At 45.2% G+C, this 24,721-nt stretch overlaps 2 protein-coding genes and 1 long non-coding RNA gene across 8 annotated transcripts in view; 2 read left to right on the top strand and 1 right to left on the bottom strand.

Moving 5' to 3' along the window:
- The window catches only part of LOC130198560 (glutamate decarboxylase 1-like), an 84,513-nt gene that overhangs the window by 39,373 nt on the left and 20,419 nt on the right, over nucleotides 1-24,721 (top strand). The gene's annotated exons all lie outside the window — the stretch shown is intronic.
- Nucleotides 3,922-24,453, top strand: erich2 (glutamate-rich 2). 5 transcript variants are annotated; one of them, XM_056421775.1, is made up of 7 exons: nucleotides 19,926-20,312; nucleotides 23,202-23,238; nucleotides 23,323-23,417; nucleotides 23,509-23,606; nucleotides 23,767-23,824; nucleotides 23,911-23,982; nucleotides 24,073-24,453. In XM_056421775.1, the coding sequence occupies exons 3-7, from the start codon at nucleotides 23,372-23,374 to the stop codon at nucleotides 24,267-24,269; spliced, it is 471 nt and encodes a 156-aa protein (XP_056277750.1). In that variant the 5' UTR covers nucleotides 19,926-20,312; nucleotides 23,202-23,238; nucleotides 23,323-23,371; the 3' UTR covers nucleotides 24,270-24,453. The 5 variants fall into 5 exon arrangements, with proteins under 5 accessions (XP_056277751.1, XP_056277748.1, XP_056277750.1 ...); XM_056421776.1 differs by lacking the exons at nucleotides 19,926-20,312; nucleotides 23,202-23,238 and adding an exon at nucleotides 3,922-3,975; XM_056421773.1 differs by lacking the exon at nucleotides 23,202-23,238 and having other exon boundaries at nucleotides 19,923-20,312.
- On the bottom strand, nucleotides 6,020-10,494 carry LOC130198568 (uncharacterized). The gene is made up of 3 exons (XR_008832639.1): nucleotides 10,280-10,494; nucleotides 7,223-10,004; nucleotides 6,020-6,990 (listed from the first exon to the last, which is right to left on the bottom strand). It is a non-coding gene; the product is annotated as an uncharacterized LOC130198568 (long non-coding RNA).

Genomic DNA, 24,721 nt, shown 5'->3' with positions numbered 1-24,721 from the left:
AGCTCCGCCCCCTTTTTCTTTGTCACCGCCCAACATCTGTCGCTTAGCAACCGCACCAGACAGTCGAAAGAAGCCAAGATGGCGACAGTATTACTTCCTTTTGGTTTCAATCTTCCCCAACTAAAAGCTTTTTTATTTAGATTGTAATGTTAGGCTAAATGCTCGACACACACAGGGTTCATACGGTCATGGAAAAGCTGGAAAATTATTTATTTATTTACAGACCTTGAAATCAAAAGTTTTGGAAAAGTCATGGAAAATGAGTTCTATTCATATGTTCATTTATGCAGTTTGATTAAAATAATAAACATATATATATTCTTTTAATCATATATATGTTTATTATTTTTAATCAAACGAGTGTCTCTCATTCATGTGTGTCATTTAAGGTATACTCATACACCGAGATTTCACAAAATGTTTTTGGTCATGGAAATCCATTGGTCAACATGTGTATAAACCCTGCAAACAAGTGAACAAAACATGTAAATGGAATGAAGGCAGGGTGGTCTCTTTAAATATATAAATAACTTCCCGTTATACCTATTTCTAGTTCCTATATCACTATATCAGGAGGTGAACATATACATTTATAGAATAGAATATACACTTTTATTAATCCCCAAGGGGAAATTAGTTCTCTGCATTTAACCCATCCTTGGTTATTAAGGAGCAGTGGGCTGCGGTGAAGCACCCGGGAAGCAACTGGGGGTTCAGTGCCTTGCTCAAGGACACTTCGACTTGCAACTAATGGGGCGAGCAGGGATCGAACCCACAACCCTGCGGTTGCAGGACGGCCCTCTTACCCCACTGAGCTAAAGCCGCCCCAAAGAGAGATTATTAATCCCCTAACCACACTTAAAATCACATCTAATTTAATTGATGGAGATGCTGTATGTTGTAGTGTTTTATATATATGATATTTATTTGGGCATGTATCTTAAGAAATTATGCTGTTCCTCCTACACATTTAATTACTCACTGTAATATAACTGGTGTCAATTGCTTTCCCTGAAGATGTCAACACCAAATCCTTCATGTAATCATCTCTAGGCTACAGAGGGTTAATGTGAAATTAGCACTAATGTTAGCTGTACTGTATCACAGAAAAGATCCAGTTGTCACTCTCTTACTTCATTTATTTTCAAAAGGAATTTTTAGAAGTCAATCCGGTCGCTGAAACAAATTCTGCACGAATGAAAATGTAAGTTTTATCCATCTCAGTCTAAACCTCAGATTCAGAATCAGTCTACCTATCTGACCTCAAGACCCGACATGCACACGACACACACAGCAGACCAAGAAGAAACAAGCTGGGTTTATTTACTTTGGTTGGCTGAACTATATGGACTTTTTTGTTGTTGCAGTCTCTGTTTTTCATTTAACAGTTTGGATTTTAGAATCCAACTAGAAGTTTGGAGGAACAGATAAAGATGAGTCTGCAAACATAATATGTTTTGGCCAAAACAATACGTGAGGTTTGACACTGTTTAGAGAATAAGAGATGAAAAACTGGGCCGGTTCCCCAAGAGGAATGCCTCCAGCCCTGTACCACCAGTAAAATGAGTTATTACAGCATAATCATAACTCTCACTCTGTGTCACATCAGAGATAATAACACTGACTGATTCACCACATCACAAGACCAGTGCAATGCGTGTGTTCAACATGAGGAGGGCAACAAGGACAAGGAAGCATATGAGAGGCATATCAAATAGAAGGATATGGCACGCAGGAAAAATACCCTGGACAAGGAAAGGTGTGCAGACTACGGGGTGTTAACGGTGTGTCTTGAGTCAGTACTGTTGGCCAGTGCACTGGATTGCAGCGGTAAACTCGCCTGTCACACGTACACAATCTACCACCTTCATTCCCACGATGCCACGTGTTAGTAAGGTGAAGCGGGAGCTCGATGCCGACACATTTGCAACCTTTGCAAAAACAAGATTTCTTTCAGTTTTTCTCAATAAAGTGTGTTGTTTAGATTGGAAGTTTTGCTCTGAGCCATTGATATCATATAGGTCAGGGCTATTCAACTTCAGTAGCAAGTGGGCCGAATAAGAAAATCACGGGGGGTTTGAGGGCCGCACAGAATATTGATCAAATAATGGCTAAAAATGAAAAACAGTAATGTATATTTCCACAGGTAAACAGTTACACACGAAAATGCGTCGATATTGTGTGGAAAAAGTGTTGTGAACAAGCATCACTATGGATCAATATATAAATTACTTGAGCTGAAACTAATATCTGGTGGCGCAGCGCACAGACTGCATGTCTTTGAGTGCAGTCTCCTTTTGCGTGAAAGAGATCGAAACCAGGTCGGGCGATCTTTTTATTTTTTCGAAAATGTATTTCTTCATACGTGGCTGTGATGCACTGCTCACTCATACAATCGTAATCGCCGAAATGGATATGAACGGTGGCTTGAAGATCTCCAGCAATATGTTTGTGAATGTGTGACGAATCTGGTGCGCGAGACAGAGCCCCGCTGCAGATGTTAAGAGAACACAATGCACGCACGCGTAGGGAAACCAGTAGGTTTGAAAACCAGTAGGGGTGTAACACCGGCAACCAACACGGGTGCGTAACATAAAGATGTAACCATACAGGTTTGGTTGAGGCAACAGTGAAACTCAATGGCTCTGGGTTAGATGTCTCAATGTATAAAAGAGGCGTGTCCGTCAGTTTTATTTTTTCTTACCAAGCTATACTGATTTGCAGGCAGTCTTGCGGGCCATAGTTAAATTCAAACGGGCCGTATCCGGCCCTCGGGCCGCTAGTTGAATAGGCCTGATATAGGTCATACAGTACATCAAGGCAAATGAACCATTACCTTTTTAAGGATTGTGTGTGACACCGATTCTATCAGATCAGAGGTCACAGAACATCTGGAGCCCACGTGTGAGTCGATCCAAAAGAAAACGTTGTATTGTAGTCATATGAGAGCGAGCAAATGATGAGCAGTAGAGAATACATTTAGTTGACGAATTAAACAAAATAAGGGATGCAAATCCAAGTAAAAATTAATAGCTATAGTGAAAGACAGTTAGATTAATACAAGAGGCGTAACCAATAATCCAAGCACAGATAGGAATATACACGTATGCAGTGCTGCCTTTTGTTTATTTCCCAATGAAACCAATCCTCATGAGCTATATTGTCCTTTTGGACCATCTTTGATTGGTGAGCACATATGACACGAGATGCAAAAAGGGCCACGGTTAGGTGTATCTATGTGTCATAGCCACGTCGTATTGTGCTTCGGTCATCTCCAGTGATGTCCAGAATAGGCGAGAGGGGATGTGGGGGCCACTGACCCCTGAACACAACTTGGCTCTGCCCGTAAATGTCCAGCGCAAAAGGGGTCAGTATTACGAGACTAGCCACATGGACAGCGAGCCGGGACATCCCAAACCTCAGAGGGGAGACGAGCCTCAATTCAACAGTCACTACACGGCATTGCAGCCACTTTTCTCTCATCGGCTCAGCCTGCCAAGTCGCCTCTTTACTTCATCGTTTAATCAATATGTCGTTGTGTCTTAATGGCAACGCTATGTGTCAACAGTCCATTATGTTGACATCATACCGATACGCTTTCCCGCCAAACGTGTCAATGTGTCATTTTGCCAATATGTCCCTGCGTGCAGCTTGTTGACGTTTACATGCCGCCGTACCTCGTGCTTAATGTATTTGTGGGGGGGGGGGGGGGCTGTAACTGATTTACATAGTGTGTGTATGTGGAGAAGGTATGCTGGGAAATTGTGACATCACTACCAGGTGATCATACATGGGCCATTACTTGTTTTTACATTACATTTCATTTCAATGAGCTGACCTTTTTCTCTTACAATAACAACATAGGCACAGCTGCGGGATACATTTTGGAGCTGGGGATCGAACCCCCGATCCCGTGACTGAAGGACAACCCTGCTCGCCACCCATCCGCTGAGTCACAGTGTCAGATCTCTTTCCGTAAGATATTTCATCATACTTTTATTATTTAGATAATCAATCTGTCTTAATCTCCAGTCTTTTTAAATCAAATTGAATGAAATTCTGTTTTAATGGCATCTTTTCAAAAACTCATTTATTTTCTCTCTTTAGGTGAATAAACATGAATTAAAACTCGAAAACAATCACCACCTTGTCATGTGTTAGCCTCATACGGGTCCATTACAATTATTACACTTTGTATAAAATACGCATCTGTCCATCCGTACCGTCAATTTTGCATTTTAACATAAAATATAAGTGCGCTTCCTTTTAACCTATCAAAATAAAAGTCCAATTTAACGATAAAGAGGAAGTAGATTAAAACGTCTATAAATTCTACAAACGATACATTATAAAAGACATGAATCAAAAACAATAAGGCAGATACAAAAACAGGCCATAAACACAACACAATAAACCTTTCATGGGGTTATTTACTTTTAATCAGAGGAGACGTGCTGTAGTTTCACCTCTCGGCCACCAGAGGTCAGAACCACACCTCTGTGATGTTCCTCCTCTGTTACAGGCGGCTCTCTGACCAATTAGGAAACACAGATATGTTTGAGAGACGATATGCACGTGGAACAGATAGTGACCGCCGACGCGGCGCTGTCTGGGTGACGTGTGGTTATCAAAGCAGATTTTCACAGGAGGAACGCGCCGCCTGGGTAAATACCTCAGCGTCCTCTTATCTGTTCTCCATCACCGTTTGTCCTTCTGGTCTCGGCTGCCGGGCAGCACTGAGTGTGTTCTCCCGACTGCGAGACATTCATCCGGAGCATATTTATTATGATCATATGCTAGTTGCATTGTTTGATTAATGGGTTGTCTATGGGTCAGTAACCACAGCATTGCCATCAGTACATTATTAACGACCAAGGAGGCAAAGGACTGTGTGTGTGAATGTTTGTGCACATTTCTGTGTGTCTGTGTGGCTGTGTGTGTGTGTGTCTGTGTGTGTGTGTGTGTGGTACGTGCACCTCCGAAACGCTACGCACAGCATCGACAAACGGAAATAGACGAATGGAAATATTGCAGTTTTATCTGAAACCAATAAGCAGAGGGAAGTGTGGTATACGCCTGAAAATGGCCTCGCTTAATGTGGTGATCTGTCACCAGGAGCCGAGAACAGACCCGTGATAGAAGAGGAGGAGACACTCTGTGTTGGGAGGCGCAGGAAATAAGGAAGGAGAATACAGTTGTGTCATTTAGGATGGGAGTGTTGGAGAAGGGCTTTTGTTTGACCTGTGTGCATAGCCACTCCAGAGAGATGTGTATATGTATATATGTATATATATATATATATATATATGAACGCTCTCCAGAAATACTTGAATTGTAATCGTGGGGTAAAGCTGCAGTGCTTCCTAATCGGAGGTCTACATGGGAACTCATGTTTCTGCTGCCCACATCAGCTCTTTGTGTCGCTAGTTCCTTGTTTGTATTGCACTGATTTTTTATTTTTTTATTTTGTAATCCTCTGGCACTGAGTGTGTCGCCATGTTAATGTTTCAGCTGAACATGGAGCGCTTGTTTTGAGCCCCGCTCGACTGGTGTTTTTTACCCCAGTAAATCTCTCTTCAGAAAGAACACACGTGTGTGTGTGTGTGTGTGTGTGTGTGTGTGTGGGTGTGTGTGTGTGTGTGTGTGTGTGTTCCTGTAAGACATGACAGCGAGGCGACTGGTCGTCACGAGGCGATGGGGGATCAGAGGATGCATGTGGATTGTAAAGTGTGCCATTATTTCAGTCATGTAAACACCCCTACAGTCAACACACACACACACACACACACACACACACACTCACACAATTGGAGCTGTACGAATATCCTAAAGGAATTGTTTTAAATTTTTGGAATTACGCCTAATCGCCTTTGTTGCCGAGAAAAACAAAAGGCGATATCAGTCTTGTCCTCTTTCTTTAAACATGAAAATCAAGAAGAGTGATTGACAAAAACTTTAACCATGCCCCGCCCACCCCCCCCCATTTCTCGTACCTTGTCTTGAAGTCATGAATGTTAAATATTGTTTTTAGTTTGATACCTGAAACAAGGTCTCTGTTTCACACATGAACTGAAAGTTCATACACGACGTCATGAACCCCTCTAGTGAGTGTTCGCGTCTTTTTTTTTAAAAGGCCGTCACTAAACACGAGAATAAATAAGATAAAATAAGCCGAGACTACAAAAACCTGACGTCACGCCGATGTCTTTGCCTTTCCGTCTGTCTCCCCGTGTGTAGCTTTTAGGGGGGAAACTGTTTGCAGGAATTGATTTGGTTTTCACATTTTGTGCACATGAGAGACGGTTGTAACCGTGTGTGTAACGCCGCCAGACCCTCCGCGCTGCGCCTCTCAGCTCACGATGCATCGGCAGTGTGATGCTAATGGTAGTCAAGGGGGCTATTCAGAAACAAGCTGCCTTTTCAAGGGTTTAAACGCCCACACGTGTCCTAGATAGAGTAAACCTCCATACCTTCTTTTTTGTTTTGCTTCATCCTTTTTGCTGCAGGGAAAATGTCTAACTCTATTTTCTGAAATGAGAATGCCCTTTTTCTTCTTTTTTTATTTCAATTGGAACCATCATGACGTTTCTTTCAATTAAGATAATTATTTTCAGAGGATAATCAGTGTCAGGTGAGGGTACACTGACGAGCACCGCCCCACACACACACACACACACACACACACACATACATACACTCGCTGTTTTGGCCCCTCTCTTTGTGGTGAAGTATTTTTACCCCATCCTCAGGGCAGCACTGAACTTAATGGGAAGCGAAGGCTTGTCCACTATTGTTAGTGTGTGTGTGTGTGTGTGTGTTTGTCTGCGTCGTCATGTGTGTGTGTGTCCTAGATGTTTACCGTGCCCCCCTCTCACTCTGCTTCTCAAACCCTCCGGCTCTGACAGCGTGGGCTCATCGCTACGACGACAACTGCGACACGCCGCTCTCCGATTGGCCCGGCGTGAGCCGTGACCCGCCCGCTCCTCCAATCTGCAGCAGTGAAACAGAACCCACGCGTCACTGTCACGCGAAAAAAATGCAGACCTATATTTTCACGCTCCCATGAATCCAAGCTCTGCGGTTTGATTCCGACACCATGAAAGGAATTCTCATGAGACGTCATCACAAAACCCCGTTTAGGATTCAGTGATGCTTTTGTTCGTCTCCCTCCCGCGAGAGCACCTGGGTGCGCACACAGATTTGAGTTTGTGGGTGTGATTACCTTGGCTTGAGCTTCCTGCCTCTTCAGGACCGCCGCCGCCCCGTCAGCAGGATTCTCCCCTCAAGGAATGAGTGTTTGACTCTGCCAAGGCCCTCGATGTTGATCTCGACCTTCAGCGAGTGAGAAGCGACGACTTGCCGCACCTTGAAGGGCCGAGAAGAAAGAGGAGGCTCGTCGTCGTGAGGTCATCGTAGTGAGGTCATCACTGTGAGCCTTGGGACAGGAGAGGAAACGCATGAAAACGATCCCTATTGTTCACTGAAAAGCTTTATTCACGTTCACCTGCTGAGTCTGGTATTACCTTATAATCTTTAAGACGTGTTTAGGAATAGCATGATTTTGTGACGCCACAGTCTGGAGCCAATTCAATTCAATTCAGTTTATTTGTATAGCCCAATTTCACAAATTACAAATTTGTCTCGGAGTGCTTTACAATCTGTACACATAGACATCCCTGCCCCAAAACCTCACATCGGACCAGGAAAAACTCCCAAATAACCCTTCAGGGGGAAAAAAAGAGAAGAAACCTGCAGGAGAGCAACAGAGGAGGATCCCTCTCCAGGATGGACAGATGCAATAGATGTAATGTGTACAGAAGGACAGATTTAGAGTTAAAATACATTCAATGAATATGACAGAGTGTATGAATAGTTCATAGTAGACATATTCCACGATGGAGACCTCCACGATCCATCAGGCAGATGGCGGTGGGGAGGAGGAGTGGGCGGAGTCTCAACAGTGGGCGGAGTCTCAACAGGACAGTGGCGTAGTCATGAGCAGGAATTCCACGACCCAGACCTCGATGATCCATCAGGCAGATAGGATCTATGCCGTCTCATAGGGTCCGATGACCCCATGAGACGTGAAGTCAAAAGGACTCCGGGGAGAAAGCAGAGTTAGTAACATGTGATTGAGAGATGAACATTCATCCTTAAGGAGAGAAAAAAGAGGAGATAGGTACTCAGTGCATCCTAAAACGTCCCCCGGCAGCTATAAGCCTATAGCAGCATATCAAGGGGCTGGACCAGGTGAACCTGATTCAGCCCTAACTATAAGCTCTGTCAAAGAGGAAGGTCTTAAGTCTACTCTTAAACGAGGTGACTGTGTCTGCCTCCCGGACTGAAATTGGAAGCTGGTTCCATAAAAGAGGAGCTTGATAACTAAAGGCTCTGGCTCCCATTCTACTTTTTAAGACTCTAGGAACTACAAGTAGTCCCGCATTTAGTGAGCGTAGCTCTCTAGTGGGGCAATATGGTACTACAAGCTCCTTAAGATATGATGGAGCATCACCAATCAAGGCTTTGTAGGTTAAGAGAAGAATTTTAAAAGTGATTCTTGATTTTACTGGGAGCCAGTGCAGAGCAGCTAGTGAAACCTTTCAGGAGACATCTTGGGTCCAGCAGTTCCACATTTATATCCAATCAGACACGATTGATTATTCCTGGAAGAGTAAGTCATAAAACATATCTGGAGAACATAATTGAATTCCCAGCTATAAATGCAGAAGTGTGGCCTTCGTCAAAAATATGTTTTTTAAATTCACATTTCCATAGATTATTATCTGTCCTCCATCTCCTCACCACAGAAGGGCCGGACGGCTTTGAAAAGAACTCCCGATGAAAATCAACCCTCAAAGTAAACTATTCATTTTCTCGGAGCCCCGCGCACAACAAAAGCGCTGGAGGCTCAAGGGACGTCTGCGGACTGACTCGAGGAGAACACGGGCCGATTGAACAACGCAACGACATCCATTGAAACGTGTACATTACGGTAAAATGCTGCGACGCCAAGGCGAAGGGGAGAGAAGCTACGGCGTGAATACAGTGAAGCACGGAGCCTTTAAAGCGCGTTCCCACAGAAAGGTCAACGCCATTCAATAACATGTTGGCTGTATCCTTCTATATCCCGGCATGATCCCCCGTCGATGTAAAAAAACAGCCAAAACGGATATAACGTGTGTGTGATAACCCATCGCCGATGAACGTGTGAAGGTGCGTCTGAGTCGTCAGATGTAGATGTTTGGCTCCATGCCAAAGAGGAGGGTTTGGGGAGGGTTCAGTCGTCTCGGGTGCAGGAGGCCCATAACTCCGATAGCGACACCCTGGGTGCGTTTATAATAATCTAACGCTCCTCTGCTCCGTTTAGGTCTGTGTTTAGCGCCATTAAGCCAACGTATGTATCCTCTTCTCACACACTCCTTCACACTGCTCCCTAATAGCCTGGATTAACCGCTGCTTTAATGGACTCATCCATCTCCTCTGTTTATTCACCCCTCTCGTTCGGCTCCTCCCGCCATCTCTTGCTGCTCATGGGCAATTACACAAACAAATGCACTTTGTTTTTCTCCCTCCCAGTCCGACTGGATGGCGAATGGACGGATTTAGCGGGCGATTGCGTCTTTCGTTCGAGGTCAGTTGCCGCGTTGTGTTAGCGCTGAGGAAAGGTGAAGTCACAGTGTCACTCCTTCAATTTGCACAGTACATTAGCCATGTAGATTCATGCAAATTCCTGCCTCAGAGCTTTGCTTCTGATTGGCCAAGAGCTTTACTCCCCCGCCAAGCACACTCGGGGCTTACATACCAGATTTGCATAGCTTGACAGGAATCGTGTGTGGGGGGGGGGGGCAGAGAGGAGCAGCCTTTTGTCAGCTGACGTCGGCGGGTTGGCGGTCGTCAGACATACGTAAGACACCCACGTGTGATTCAGACAAAAACGTCAAAGGTTGCAGCACAAGCTTCGAGTTCCTGTCATGGCTTCTGAAGGGCAGACCAAGGACAAAACCCTGTGGGGAGTGTTCAATTCTAAATGTTATGATTTGCCCGAAGCCTTTTAAATCCCCAATTAATTAAAAAAATTTTTAAAGAACCCACTGCTTTAGTGGAGTATGATTAGATAACTGAAGCAGTGTGTGTGTGTGTGTGTGTGTGTGTGTGTGTGTTTCTACATGTCGTTTATTGATTAGCTGCCATTTACCTAAACCCTGTAAAGTACAGAACCGCTGAGATCACACACACACACACTCAGACACACACACACACACAAAACAACATGGCTGACCTATAGTGGGACTGTGAGCGATGACGGGGACGCTTCAACTTTCCGACCGTCAAACACCGAGCGGTCCCCTCGTTCACCCCCTGCGCTCCGACCTCTCACTCCGCATCCTTCGTGTTTTCCTTCTGCTTGATTCCCCGAGGGGAGGAGAACTCCTCTTATCAGTCGCAACCAGATGCAGCACTCCGTGTGTGTGTGTGTGTGTGTGTGTGTGTGAAGATAATCCCCTGTCTTATTGGCTCAGCACTAACCTGTTTTTTTTGGTAATAGCTGATGACCTGGGGTTTATTCTACAAAGAGCGGCGTTTCATTTAGCATTTCAAAGGTTGTGTCACAGCAGTAATTATAACAGGAAACATCTAGGAGTGGCATTTCAGAAATAAAATCATTTTAAAGTGTTGCGTAACTCTCTGCTCGCCAATATTTGAGTCCGCTGACTCACCGGACTGTCTCACGGCATTAGTGTCAGTTCAGCTTATTCTGCTTTTACCAGCCGGCTCCACCAGAGAATCTGCTTTCCTCATCCATATCTGTGATGCCTTCTGTGTGTGTGTGTGTGTATGTGTGTGTGTGTGCGTGTTTTTGAGTTTCCATTCAGCAAAATCACAACCGTCTGCCTGCACATGAAAACGAACACTCTTCACTTCATTATGGGATGATCACCAATCACCACCGTCTTCAACCCCCATAGGCTGCAGATGAAGAACTGCTTTTTGATTCATTCCTCCATTCAGCACCACAGCCATGATGCCTGTGTGTGTGTGTGTGTGTATGTGGAGCCCTATTGCCAAAATTGAGAAAAATGGAGGAAAAAACCCTCTCCCCTCTGTAGTTGCCATAGTAACTAAGGATTTGCCGCATCTGGCAAATTATAGGGTTGCATCGAAGGGCGAGAGGATGTGTGCGTACGTGAGAGTGTGTTAAAGCATGCGTTGTTGCGAGTGTGTGTGTGTGTGATTGTAAGAGAGTGCGAACTTCTCCTGAATACAAAAGCTGACATTCAGGTGAAAATGACAAGCAGAAATGGATTATCGATTGCGATTTCTGCAGCCAATCAATGTCAGATAAAACACACACACACACACACACACACACACACACACATGCACACCAGACAAAGAGACAATCACCACCTGGATCATTAATGTCAGTGATTAGACTCTAAAGCTCTGAGTGTGTGGAGCGGCTGTCCTCCCAGAGGGCAGCTCTCTCCTGATGTGATCTGACTCTGTTGAGGACGAGCGATGGAGAGCGGAGAGGGAAGAGCGAAGGAGGGAGATGTTTTTACTCCAGTGACCTTGCAATAACGTCTCCATCACCAGCGACGAGCGTACAGGTGTGAGGAGGAAGAGAGAGCAGTGGGGTTCGGATGGTAAGATCCCCGTGTGGAGGGGGGGTCACAGTTCTTCACCTCTTACTTAAACCCTGTCAAAGAAGGTCAGGAGGAAGCGATTGTTCCAGTCATATAAACAGCGTGCAGCGATGGACGCCATCTTCATTATAATACGTCATCTACAAACTGTCGTCCGTGGATACAAACAACATATATTTTTTAATAAATACTCTATTCCAAGTAAAAGTCTCTTCAACGACACGTCCGTAAACCAACCTTCACAGGTGTTTTCACTTACGGCCTAATTAGGCCTCGTCTCAGGGCGGCGCGGTGCACAGACGCCTCCCACGCTCTCCCCTCCGCACATGAGGGTGAGACGACTTCCACCTTCATTCGGCCCAAATGTCTCTTGTTGCGTCTCATTTATTCCATTCCTCCCTTTCTGCTTTCATCGGCTATTTTTGGACTTCCCACAAAGAGCACTTTGTAGCTCTGTTCTGAAAAGTGCTCTTTAAATAAATCCAGTGACGCAACGCTCTGCATGGCTCCGCCCCCAACGGGAACCTGAGGAGAGCTCCAATCAATGACAACTGAAAACACCTGTGTGGGTCATTTAAAGCAGAACTTATTGTACACACTGGCGCTTTAGATTGTTCGATCTCATTCATTGTGTTAAATTGTTCTTCAACTTGTATGAACACTGTTGGCTGCCAGGGGCAACACTGAGGTGTTTTCAGGGTGAACGTCCAGCAGTCACCAAGGTGAATGTTTTATATTCATTCTCCTTTTAGCTTTGTTTTGGTCTCCACCAACTCGCCAAGTAAGTTAGTTTGTAACTTTGTCTATTCAGCGTCAAACAGAGTTGATCACATGCTTTTTGACTGCTGTTGTTACCAGTAACACTGATGGGAGCGGTGAGAGTGGACCAACACTGGAGCATGGTCTGGAAATCCCAAACCATGAGCAGAAAGATCACAAAATGAGCAGAGCTGCAGGTAAATCGCTGGATTTTTCCACTACGAACACATTCAGCTGTTCGTATGGAAATATTGACGACAAAACTTTCCACCAGTTACAGAAACACACAATTAAATGCAAAAGAGACATCAACATGCACAATGGGACTCGTGGAGGCTGCAGCTAGTGCCAGCGGCTCCACGGCTCTCGAAGCGTGACGGAGTGGCAGCGGGTGGGAGGGATTTGAGAAAGCTAAATGGATGCCGACGTTTGGGGTATAGCTGCAAACCTTCAACAGCGTGTTTGCATGATATAAGCAACACTGCGATTTTCTGCAAGGGATGAACAGAAGAAGAGTCGAGTGGCTCCAAGCATCGCTGCATAAATCACCAGGGTAAACGGCCTGTGTTTAAGGTTTAAGCACTTCCCCATTAGAGCGTCCTGTATGGCTGTCACCATCGTGTTTATTGGGAACATTAAGCAATGTATTCATTTTTAAACACACCACAGTATGAGAGTGTCTACCTTCCTCACCCCCCGAGGATGAGGGGATTATTGTTTTCTATACCTTTGAACCAGACGGTGACATCTTTTATTTATTTTACTGTATTTCAATTAACTGAGCAACAACAACAAAAAGAGAAATTGGGAGGAGGAGCAGGAGGAGGAGGAAGAGAAGAAAGAAAAGGGCAAATGGGGAGAGTAACGAGAAGTAAAGAGAGATGTGAGATGGACAGCAGATAGAGGAAAGACGGAGGAAAACAGGAAGAAGAAAGTGTGTGATGGATGGATGTGTGTCTGGGTGTCCGTGTGAGCGAGGAGAGCGGTATACAGAGAGGAGAGGTGTGCGAGGCCACCATTAAAGCCTTGTACTATAAATCTCTCACATTGTGTGTGTGTGTGTGGAGATAACAGAGGGATGTCTCTCTCCGTTCTGCCTCCGTCAGAATGATGTATGCATCCCTTTCTTCCTCCCTGTGAAATATTACAGGGAGGCCGTGTGTGTGTGATCCCAGCCGGCGTGTGGCCGACATGTTTGGTAATTCTTCACCGCTTATCGGCGCTCACATGAGGTGTTGTAGACGGGAGACTTGTGGCCGCCTGGGAAAAGAGGCCAAGTGACCCAGAAACACAGTCGCACACGTATAGCGATGGCCGGGGAAACAAAAGTAAGAGAAAGTCGGGGGGGAAACAGGCAACAGTTGACAGCGACGGCTTTCGTGATGGAGGGCTCCGGGCGTGGCGGGCGTGACGGGGGTGATTGATGACACGATGGCGGCCACATTTCGTCGCTCTGCTCTTCATTTTGATGACAGCGTTTTCTTTATGGCACCTTGTGTTATGGTATCATAATCATGCCAGCGCCCGCTGGAGCGCCCGAGGAATAAATCTTTATAAACCCCCCAAACTCCCCCCCTACACACACACACACACACACACACACACACACACACCACCACCTGAGGCTGTTGCCGCTACTCGAGCCTCTTTGTCACCTTCGCACTCTTTCCAATGGCTGCCTTGGCTGTCACTCCAATGACCTCATCATTTAACTGCACGCGTCATGGAGAGAGAGAGAATGGGAGTGAAAGACGAGAGAGAGAGACATGAAAAAGAGAGAGAGAGAGACATGGAAGAGAGAGAGAGAGGCATGGAAGAGAGAGACATGAAAGAGAGAGAGAGAGAGACATGGAAGAGAGAGAGACATGGAAGAGAGAGAGAGAGAGAGACATGGAAGAGAGAGAGAGAGACATGGAAGAGAGAGAGAGAGACATGGAAGAGAGAGAGAGAGAGAGAGACATGGAAGAGAGAGAGAGAGACATGGAAGAGAGAGAGACATGGAAGAGAGAGAGAGAGAGAGAGAGAGAGAGAGACATGGAAGAGAGAGAGAGACATGGAAGAGAGAGAGACATGGAGAGAGGCACAGGAGAGAGAGAGAGAGACATGGAAGAGAGAGAGAGAGACATGGAAGAGAGAGAGAGAGGCATGGAAGAGAGAGAGAGAGAGAGAGACATGGAAGAGAGAGAGAGACATGGAAGAGAGAGAGAGACATGGAAGAGAGAGAGACATGGAAGAGAGAGAGAGAGACATGGAAGAGAGAGAGAGAGAGAGACATGGAAGAGAGAGAGACATGGAAGAGAGAGAGAGAGAGAGAGAGAGAGAGAGAGACATGGAAGAGAGAGAGAGAGGCATGGAAGAGAGAGAGAGAGAGAGAGAGAGACATGGAAGAGAGAGAGAGACATGGAAGAGAGAGAGAGAGAGAGACATGGAAGAGAGAGAGAGAGAGAATGTGTTCCTCCTCAGGTGCCATCTCACCTGTAGCCAGTGGGACTCCTGGTGAGCGATGGTTTGAGATCTGAAGCGTTGCTCTTTAAAGCCGCGCTGATCAATGATCACAAACAACGAGTGAAATAACTGCATCCACACTGAGCCGCCTCCCGGCTCTGCCGGCTCTAAAGAGCCTTCGAGCCTCTTCTGGCTCATTGTTTTGGTTTTCTGTGAAAAGAAAAGGACGATGGCTCGCCAACAAAGTCGGCTGCATGGCGATCGAAGTGGAGCATCGAGCAAACTTTTGCTTATTCTGGCAGGAGTTAACCATCCACCAGGTGGCCAGAGCAGACACCACGTTGATGCTGAGGTCATACCTGCTGAATGTGTCAACGGGCAACTGTTGATAATATTCCATCAGCTGGGTTCATCTCCAACACCTGACACGTGTTCATCAAACCCGTCCAGCGGAACACGCCGGCTTCCCTCCCCGCTCGCCGTCAGCTCCGTGGCGCCGTGACTCTTTTTGTGATTCTTATTCGTGAATTCGTGATCGACCTCTTTTCACATGTGCCCAGGATGTCCGCCTCACCTCTCTACCTGCGTTCCCCTCCCGCCCTGCAAAAATCACCAGCCGTCACTCAATAAAACACCCATCCCTGCCCACCCTGCCGTCTCCGTGTCCATGCGTAACATGGCGGCGACCACAGCGTGATTCAGGATGTTAAATCAGCGTGACGGAGCTCCACCCCCTCGGGTCATTGCCAAGATGTAGATGGCCCAAAGAAACCAAGATGGCTCCTGCCGAAATGACAAACTCCGGGCTTCGGAATGTGACGTCATGGTGAGTATACGTCCACTTCTTAGATATGATCGTGATTAAGATTCTTAGACGCCGTTAAAGGATAACTCAACACACTCTGAACATCGATTTTGTTTTTGCGGTCCTGCAGTGGTTTAACTTCTCCCCTTATATTTCAGAGACGTGCACTCCAGGGCATGCCGGCACCCTGTGACATCACTGGTGGGTGTGGCTACAGGTGAGACATACATACATCTCCCATGTGAAGGAACAAGTATCCTTCTGTCAGATAGCAACACGTCCTCACATTTCTATCTCATAAATGTCCTTAAAGGTTTTAAACCTTCTCAGTTAGATGTGGCTTATGAAGCGTACACACTCGTCTAGCTTGTCACTGCACCAGATTTTAAAATGTTCAATGGTCTCTAACCCCTTTTTAAAGGTGGTGTGAATACATGTGTGTCTTTTTATCAGTTTTAATTCTAAATCGTATAAGTTGCGAGCTCAGATCGTCGAGGCCCGGACATCGGGCGAGGAAAAGTTGTGGATATGGATCCTGTGAAAAGTGGGAGGCAGATGGGTGGAGCGGAAGGAAGGAAGGAAGGGGTGGAACGCAACACCCCCTGAAATGGGCTACTAGTGAAGAAGAGACAAAGATGGAGTGAGGACAGAACATTAAGAAACGGAGAGTTGATGAGTGAAGAAATGATGAATGGGCTGAAGGAGAGACAGATGGGCCGGAGAGCTGTGCAGCAGAGGAATGGAAAGAGTGAAAGAGTGAAAGAGTGATTACGTAGTCAACGAGGATGATGATTGTGATGATGACACACACACACACACACAGAGGCTACAAGGACACGACCAAGTCAGTGATTCCATAGCACAAATATTAAACTCTTAGCATGTGCTTCAACTGCTGTGCACCAACATAATGTTTGTTGCAGGAAGGTGATGGCTATTTCCTGGACTTCTTATGGAGGAAATGAACTAATAATGGTGAATCAGAGTTCCTCTCTCAGACCCGGGGGCCGTTCATATGAGTCTGTATCTGGTATAGATGGAAAATGTATCTTGAAGATTTGCAGTGTCTCCACTTTATTTTATTAGGAATATTTTGGAGCTGCGGTTTCATTGAAGTCTTTGAAGGAATTTGGGTTGGGTCACATGAGAAAAGGTTACGTTATTTACCTGAAAAGCATTTTGTTCTTGAATTAATGTGTTGTCTCTTTATTTGTTGTTGTTTCCCTGGTTTTATTCATGTGTGAAATGGAATTGTGGATTGTCTGGTAATGAATTGTAATTGGTTGTGTGTGTCATGTGTGTGTGTGTGTGTGTGTGTGTGTGTGTTCACCCCAGGAGGAACACACCAGCTTCTGTTTCGATGAAGCTAATGAGGATCCTAATAACTGAAATGAAATGGAGACATTAAGGCGAGTCCCACGGGGCCGACACGTCGTGTGTGAACGACACTGAATCCACGCGACAGTCACACATGTTGTTGTGTGATTTCAAACAGTGGCGTTCAGGAGCGGCTCGTGATGTACAGATGTCTTCCTTTCTTTGGATGTGTGGCCCTCCATTACATCACACACTCTCATTAGCCTTACTTGGCCCTCGTACTGGAAAAGTGGAATTTTGTCCGATAAATAAGTCGATAATTGCAACAACACCTCTCGTGTCTCGTTATGCAGTCTGTTTGTACCATCACCCCCCCTGTCTCTCTCTCTCTCTCTCTGTTACACAAGATACACACACACACACACAAAGCCATAATAGAGCAATTATCCTCTCCAGCTCCGATCTGCTCTGATTGTAATTTGCATTTATTATTAGCCTTCCGCCCGCCAGAGGCCGCGAGGCGGGAGGATGGACCGCCACACCCCGCACTGATGGACCTGCACAGATGCTCCATGAACACGTGGCCCGAGGACACGGCGACATGAGCACCAACGGGCACACACACACACACACACTTATTACACATGAGGTCCTAATGACAGTGTGACGTTGCTTCGGGTTTTTTTTTGTTAGCGCTGATCCCTGTTGATGATGGGAACGGTGTGTTCAGTGGCGCTCCGTCACGGAAATACACGCCTCGCTCTGACGTCCTGCAGGATGGCGATGAGTCCCCCTGTCCCCGCTCTCCTGCTGCAGCCTCCGGGCTCATCACATGGACATTTGTGAGAGGCAGAGTCTCTCAAGGAACATACAGGACATAGCAGGCTAATAGATGTGCAGTCGGGTGCTCACACACACACACACACACACACAAAGAGTATGTGTAGGGGATCAATGAAGTGTGAAATTATTCTGTTATCACGTCGTCTGTGTGGAATATATTTTCCCATCAACCGTCCATGGCAGGTGTGCCTGATGGGTTGCCGGAGGTGTGTGTGTGTGTGTGTGTGTGTGTGTGTGTGTGTGTGTGTGTGTGTGTGTGTGTGTGTGTGTGTGTGTGTGTGTGTGTGTGTGTGTGTGTGTGTGTGTGTGTGTGTGTGTGTGTGTGTGTGTGTGTGTGTGTGTGTGTGTGTGTGTGTGTGTGTGTGTGTGCGCGTGCGTACTTTGTGGTTCTTTCTGTCCGTCTGTCTTTGGGAAGCAGGAGTTGAGGCGGCCGGCGTGACAAAGTTAAAGCAGCTTTTGTGGCTCATGTTCCACCACTTGGTGTTTGGCATATGCAATCATAGCTGCGTTGCTGTAAAGTCCGATCTTGTGGTTGAGTCTGGACATTTAAATGAGATAATTTATTCAATATATTTATTTTTGGATATTGGTGAATTCCTAGACAGGCTCTTAAAAGCTGTGTTAATCTCTCCATTGCACCAACCAGAGTTCAGCAACATTTTTAATCAAGATATGACCTCATGTGTTATTTGATTAATTTGCTCAGTCAATCAGATCTGATCAAAACACACCCACACAGTCCTGTCTGTGACCTCCTAATAAATACCAGTAACCCCCAAAACATGAACTGTAACTGTTGCATACTTAGTCAAGAATATTACATGTTATATACAGCTAGAATAGATTGAAAAACAAAGACTTCCTTCCTTTTCCCTCTTCAGTAGAGTTCAGCTTTTCAACCCTTTCCACGGGTTTCCAACTTTCCGTTGCAGCTCCATGACGTTTACACTGATTGAAATAGGCAAATCCAAGAATCCATATTTTAGATGCTGCAGTATTCATAATATTTCTAGACTTTAACATGTTTCCTCCGAATTCAGCCTGTGTTAAATGGAGCAGAGATCTGCTTCTCTTCCCACACAGACAGTACTCCTTCCTGCTCTCATGCAGGAACGGTGTTCTGTACATGCGTGAACGACCTGTTTGTGACGGGCCTTTAGTAATTAGCAATTTACATTGGCAACATTTAATAAAAGCAACAAGTTCACAACAACTTGCCAGACTTCTAATAACCTCCAGCACTGAAACTTTTTTCTCCCCGCTAGTTGTGCGTATACTTGTTAATATTGTAATTTAAAAAAAAAGATTTAATCTAAAAAAGAAAGAACTCCACGACCTTCGACTAGTTTCTCAATAAAAGACTTATTTCCTCCTCTCCACTTTTTACACATAAAGCCCATACAGTCGACACAGAAGCACACACACACACACACACCCCATCAATGCACTTATAGGCACACGGACCCCCGGGGAGAGCTCAGTCCGAGCAACTTCACTGCACTGCCTAATTGATGTGTGTGTGGTGGGTGACAGGGCGTAGGAAGGGGAGAGGAGGGCATCCACATTTAGAGATGCAAACTAACCTCAACTTTCTGTTAACTGTGCTTCAAAACTCCAATGTGAACAGGCCTGTCAGTCATGTGCTAATGTAGTCTCTGTGGGAAGTCTGAGTGTTCAGCCTGTCAGTCTGATAGTTACAATCTTCCAGAGATTATTAGACAACCGTGAAACAATAGAGCCAAGTGCTGAGGAGACCTGGACCTATTAACCACACACACACACACTACCTCAATCCTCACATTATCCCCCCCCCCCCACACACACACATACACACACACAGATTAAAGACAGAGGGCAGCACATTCGATGTATGCGCAGCTAATGTAGCAGTTATAGCCACTTATTGGATGAAATATGCATGGCTGGCATGGAGGGTGGACGTAATATACAGGCCTAAGTACGAGGGGGCCAGAGAGAGCAGAAAGTGTCTTAACTTCTGAGCTTGAATAGTGTGAACGGGACTTTTGGGACTGCACACTAATGGTGGGATATAAACAGCACAATTATGAATAGTAGCATGTGATGTGTCATAAAATAACAACTTGTATACAACACCGGTAACGTTATATAATAGGCTAATTAACAACCCATACAATGTCCAGGAATTGCATAAATTACCTATTTTAATTAAGAAAAATCAACAACTAGGTTATTGTATCCCTAGTTGTTGTTTTGTTTTTTCATGGCACACTATTATTCCGTTCGTGGCACGCGAACTTTTTGGGAATTCCAAAATATCCGCCAGTACTTGAAGGCAACATCGAGTCGGAGTAGCTCCGTTACTATGGTAACGCTGTATACTGTTGCGTTGCACCCAGTGACGATACTTTAGGGAGTTATAAATGAAGACAACCGTGTTAAACCGTGTTTTACAACGACAGGAAACAACAGAGTCGTGTTTTAAGTTGCCGTCTATCGTCTTCATCCATGAGCAGGTGAGCAAACAGGGTCATTAGTTAACTAACTGTTTTTAGTTATAACTAGCCTGGTTAGTTAGCTCGGTGCTAACTCACCTGGTAACTGGAGACGTGACGCTATTCATGTATTTCAGTATCAGGTATGTTGTTTGGGGAGCTTTATTAGTCAAATAAATAAAGTGCACACACACACACACACCGTCGGCCACACTGAAGTGTCACATTTTAACCTTACATCTGTTAATTGACAAACAATAATAATCAGAAACATTTATTTGCTATGTGTGTTAGACACATGAAGAATTTGACTTGGCAGCTGGTTTGTAAACATTAGACAAAACAACAACAATCAAACAAAATCAACAGTCAACATATAAGATAAGTAAATCAAATAAATCTGTTCTGAAGGTCGCATGATTGATGATTTCACAGACACTGAAGAAGAAAGTCAATCGTGTTCGCTCTAGTTTTCTATTTACAAAGTAACACGTGTTTATTATGAATTACATTTTTTAAATGTAGTGTTGTTTACATAGGTCATATACTGTAAATATGAATATAGTTTTGATGACGGAGCTGGCAGTACAAACCCACAGGTACATCTTTGTACTCAGTATATTAAACATCCTGACTCGTGTCAGTTGTGACCTGAGCTGCAGCTGGTTGTCCTGCTGCTCACCTTCATGACAGGTACATTTCCATTGTGTTATAGACTCTGATAGACCTCGGTAAGAAAAGTCTCATCTCAGCAAATATACATTTCCCATCATTTTCATTCAGTGTTTTTATTTGTTCATTTATTGTTTGCAACCAGCCGGAGTCTAGCAGCTGCTGGGTGCCGTGGAGGTGTCACTCTGGGACACGGGATTGACAGAAACATGTTTTGTGTCACAACTGTAATTAGTAGGGCTGTGAAACGATTAAAATTTTTAATCGGATTAATCACAGGTTTTTGTGGATTAATCATGATTAATCACATATTACCGATATTCTCGGTATATTTTGTGAGAACATAGAGATTTATGACAAAAGACGGATATATACATTTATACATTCTTCTATACAATGGTGCTGCAACTCAGCAGTTATTTAGCAGTTTTCTTCCATATGGAACATTAATACATCTTCATCCTAAACAGAATGTTTAACCCTCCTGTTGCCTTCGGGTCAATTTGACCCCATTCAATGTTTAATGTCGGTGTTCTTTGGGGTCAATTTGACCCCAGGCTGTTTTCACTGTGTCAAACATATCAGAAATATCAACTTTTTATTTATTTAAAGGGCTATTTAGGTAGTCAACAAACAAACATAAAGTACCTCACACTTAAACTTGGGAAGCAATATTAATTCTAATAATTTTCTGGAGGTTTTAATTGCTGGGGTCAAATTGACCCCGAGGGTAAAATATGTTCGTAAATGTAAAGGTAACAGGAGGGTTAAACAGAGCATTTTTCTCTTGTTTGTCAACCATTAACTCCACCATGATACAATCTAAAGGTGGACAGATTGACAAGTGGCTTTTTTTTTGCTCGGTCCCGATGCGCGCGCACGGAGCTCTGTGGCGCACGAGACGGAGATCGATAAGTGTTAACGCAACGCGTAGAGACAGAAATGACATGCTGCTGTGGAGATACGATCAACAACAGACGTTTAGTTTAATAAAAGAACAAAGACGTGCTATAGAGAACATGTCAGGGGGCGGGCCAATCTTTTTAATGTCATGCGATCTACCAACACTACGCCGCAATCGACTGGCAGGTCGCAATCGACGTGTTGAGACCCTGATCTACAGGAAGTAAAAGTCGTAACAAGGTTTCCGGAGGTGAACCTGCGGAAGGATCATTACCGATGAACAGACCGTCTGCATGAGAGCGGACAGAGTTCAGATTGAAGTGGTGTATTGGAAGCTCATTTTGCAAGTGACTTTTTTTTCGTCCCGACGACCAACAACAGACGGATTGGAAGCTCATTCTGCGCATGCGTTAAATGCGATAAATTAAAAAAAACTAGTTAAACCTGTAATTGGATTAACTGAGTTAACGCGTTATTTTTCACAGCACTAGTAATTAGTATTTTTTTAAAATTATTATTCTTGCCAGGAGACTCAAAAGTCTGGGTTTCCAAGTGCGGCCGTGCCCGATACACACAGTGTGCGGTGGTGAAACTCGTGTGATCAGCATTATTTCATCAGTATTATTATTAAATACAAAAACACAGTTTTCTCTGCCATTACTTTTGCCGTTCTGTTTGCTCTGGTTGGCGCTGTCAGCCGCTCGCCCGTCGCCACGATGAGAAGCGATATAAATCCTCCCTGACTCTGAGCAGCTTTCAGGAGGGCAGCTCTAGCTTCATCTTCAATGAGAAATGCCAGAGGCTCTTTATCATTGCAATTGCTGTTGATCGCTCTCCACAAGCATAAAGGTGTCACATCAGAACACTAAACACATGTTGCGCACACCAACAGCTAACTTTGCTCTCTCTCTCTCTCTCTGTCTCTGTCTCTCTCTCTGTCTCTGTCTCTGTCTCTGTCTCTGTCTCTGTCTCTGTCTCTCTGTCTCTCTCTCTCTGTCTCTGTCTGTCTCTCTCTCTCTGTCTGTCTGTCTCTTTCTCTCTCTGTCTCTCTCTCTCTCTCTGTCTCTCTCTCGCTCTGTCTCTCTCTCTCTCTCTCTCTCTCTGTCTCTCTCTCTCTCTCTCTCTCTCTCTCTCTCTCTGTCATGTTCTCATCATTCCTCCAGACTGTCAAAGAAAATGTCATGTTTTGTTTCCAGCATCATGTCAACACATGTTTAGCTTGTTCTGTTCAACGTGATAATGACAACACATCCCTCTGGTGCCCCAAGATAATCTATAATTTCAAGGGTTTCCTGGCTGAATTAAATGTATTGTGTGTCTGTGGTTCCCCTGCAGAGTTCTCACCAAAGGAATCCATCAAGAGAACACCAAGGTACCCTCTGACTTCCCCTCAGGGGGGATCAGACAAATGAAATATCACCAAGGCGCAGTTTTTGAATCCTAAATGTGCTTTCAGGGTTGGAGAGCGCCCACAGTCGGCTGCTGTGCCTAACGACGAGCTGAAGATGAAAGACTTGAGAAACGTTGCGCCTCCAGACTCGCCGCTAACAGGTGAGGGTTGTTGGAGAACTAAATGCAAAGTCAGATAAAAGTAGCGAGAAAGAAACTGGAGTTAATGGACCGACGCATTCTCCTCCACCAGCTCTGCCTCTCCGGACACAGGGAACCGAGAGAGAAGCGAGCGAGGAAGAGGATGTCGAGGGCGAAGACGTCACGGCGCCAGTGGAGCTGTTAATGGAGGTAACCGATCACCATCACCGGCTACAGGCGGAGAGCGCCGGCTCGACTGCAGAAACTATTTTTTGACTCCGACGATCAATGCATTCCCTGATTTTAGACACAGGTGTGTATTTAGCTTCACCTGGACGTGCTTAGTGAAACTCGACATGTGTGGTTTCAGTTCCTCGGAGCCGCGGTGGGCAGAGACTACCGGCTGGCCAGCACGCTGTGTCGCATGAGTAAGTGTCTCGCATCCATCAGCCGTCTGTCCGTCAGTCCATCAGCCACCGGGGGAGCCCGCCAACGCCTCCTCTCCTCGTTCCAGTTCTCGTCTATGAACCAGACAATCCGGAGGCCTCTGAGTTTCTCCCGCTGATCCAGAGGAAGCTGCTGGAGGGTGAGAGCCTCTCGGTCTCATGGCAGCGCCAACGCCCGCTCCGCTTACTCTCAAACACGTCGTGAGTTTGTATCATGCCTTCTCCATTAGAGCAAGAGGCACAGCGGAGCACTGAGGAAGAAGAAGATGACGATGACGAGGAGGAGGAGAGGGACTCTGGGAGCATTGAGGAGTCATCTCAGATCTCAAGCCGCTCCTCTTCCTCTTGCTCCTCCTCAGCCTCAGATGATGATGATGAAGAAAAGCAACGTGACGGACACAAGCCGTGTTCTGCTCGTCACATTTAACCCTGAAAATAACCGAGGCGACGACCCGGTGACCAGACGCCTCTGCCCTCCACGTCTTGTTGCTTATTGAAAAATGTATATATTGTAACCCACAAAGCTACTCTATGATTGTCTTAGTGCATTTTGAAGATGTTGTGACAATTGTAAATTGTGTCATTGTATAAAATTGGCAATACAAAAACCAGGAAGCTAATCATGACATTTTTCCGCTCTCTAAAAAATACAGAAATCTCTCGTGTGAAACAACCGAAGCTGCTCTGTGCGTTCATGGCCTTCAAGACTGCAAACTAAAGAATCGATTATCAACTACCAATCCACCTTCTGCAAGTGATCAACACTTTACAATTACCTTTACGTGTTTGTTACCAGCTGTCACACCGAGCGCTGCATGCAGTGAGTCTGTTAAAACACGTTTTTTGTCCATGTGAGGCCTTAAAATGACATCATCTCGG

Source organism: Pseudoliparis swirei, chromosome 8 (assembly GCF_029220125.1).
Source record: "Pseudoliparis swirei isolate HS2019 ecotype Mariana Trench chromosome 8, NWPU_hadal_v1, whole genome shotgun sequence".
Lineage (NCBI taxonomy): Eukaryota > Metazoa > Chordata > Actinopteri > Perciformes > Liparidae > Pseudoliparis > Pseudoliparis swirei.
Note: the sequence above shows the minus strand (reverse complement) of the source record. Positions and strands in the feature narration are given on the sequence as shown.

Coding starts and splice junctions, on each gene's coding strand:
- erich2 (XM_056421772.1), top strand. CDS start 23,009: ATGTTCTCATCATTCCTCCAGACTGTCAAAGAAAATGTCATGTTTTGT. Junction 23,607..23,766: donor CAGTGGAGCTGTTAATGGAG/GTAACCGATCAC, acceptor GTGTGGTTTCAG/TTCCTCGGAGCCGCGGTGGG. Junction 23,983..24,072: donor CCAGAGGAAGCTGCTGGAGG/GTGAGAGCCTCT, acceptor CTTCTCCATTAG/AGCAAGAGGCACAGCGGAGC.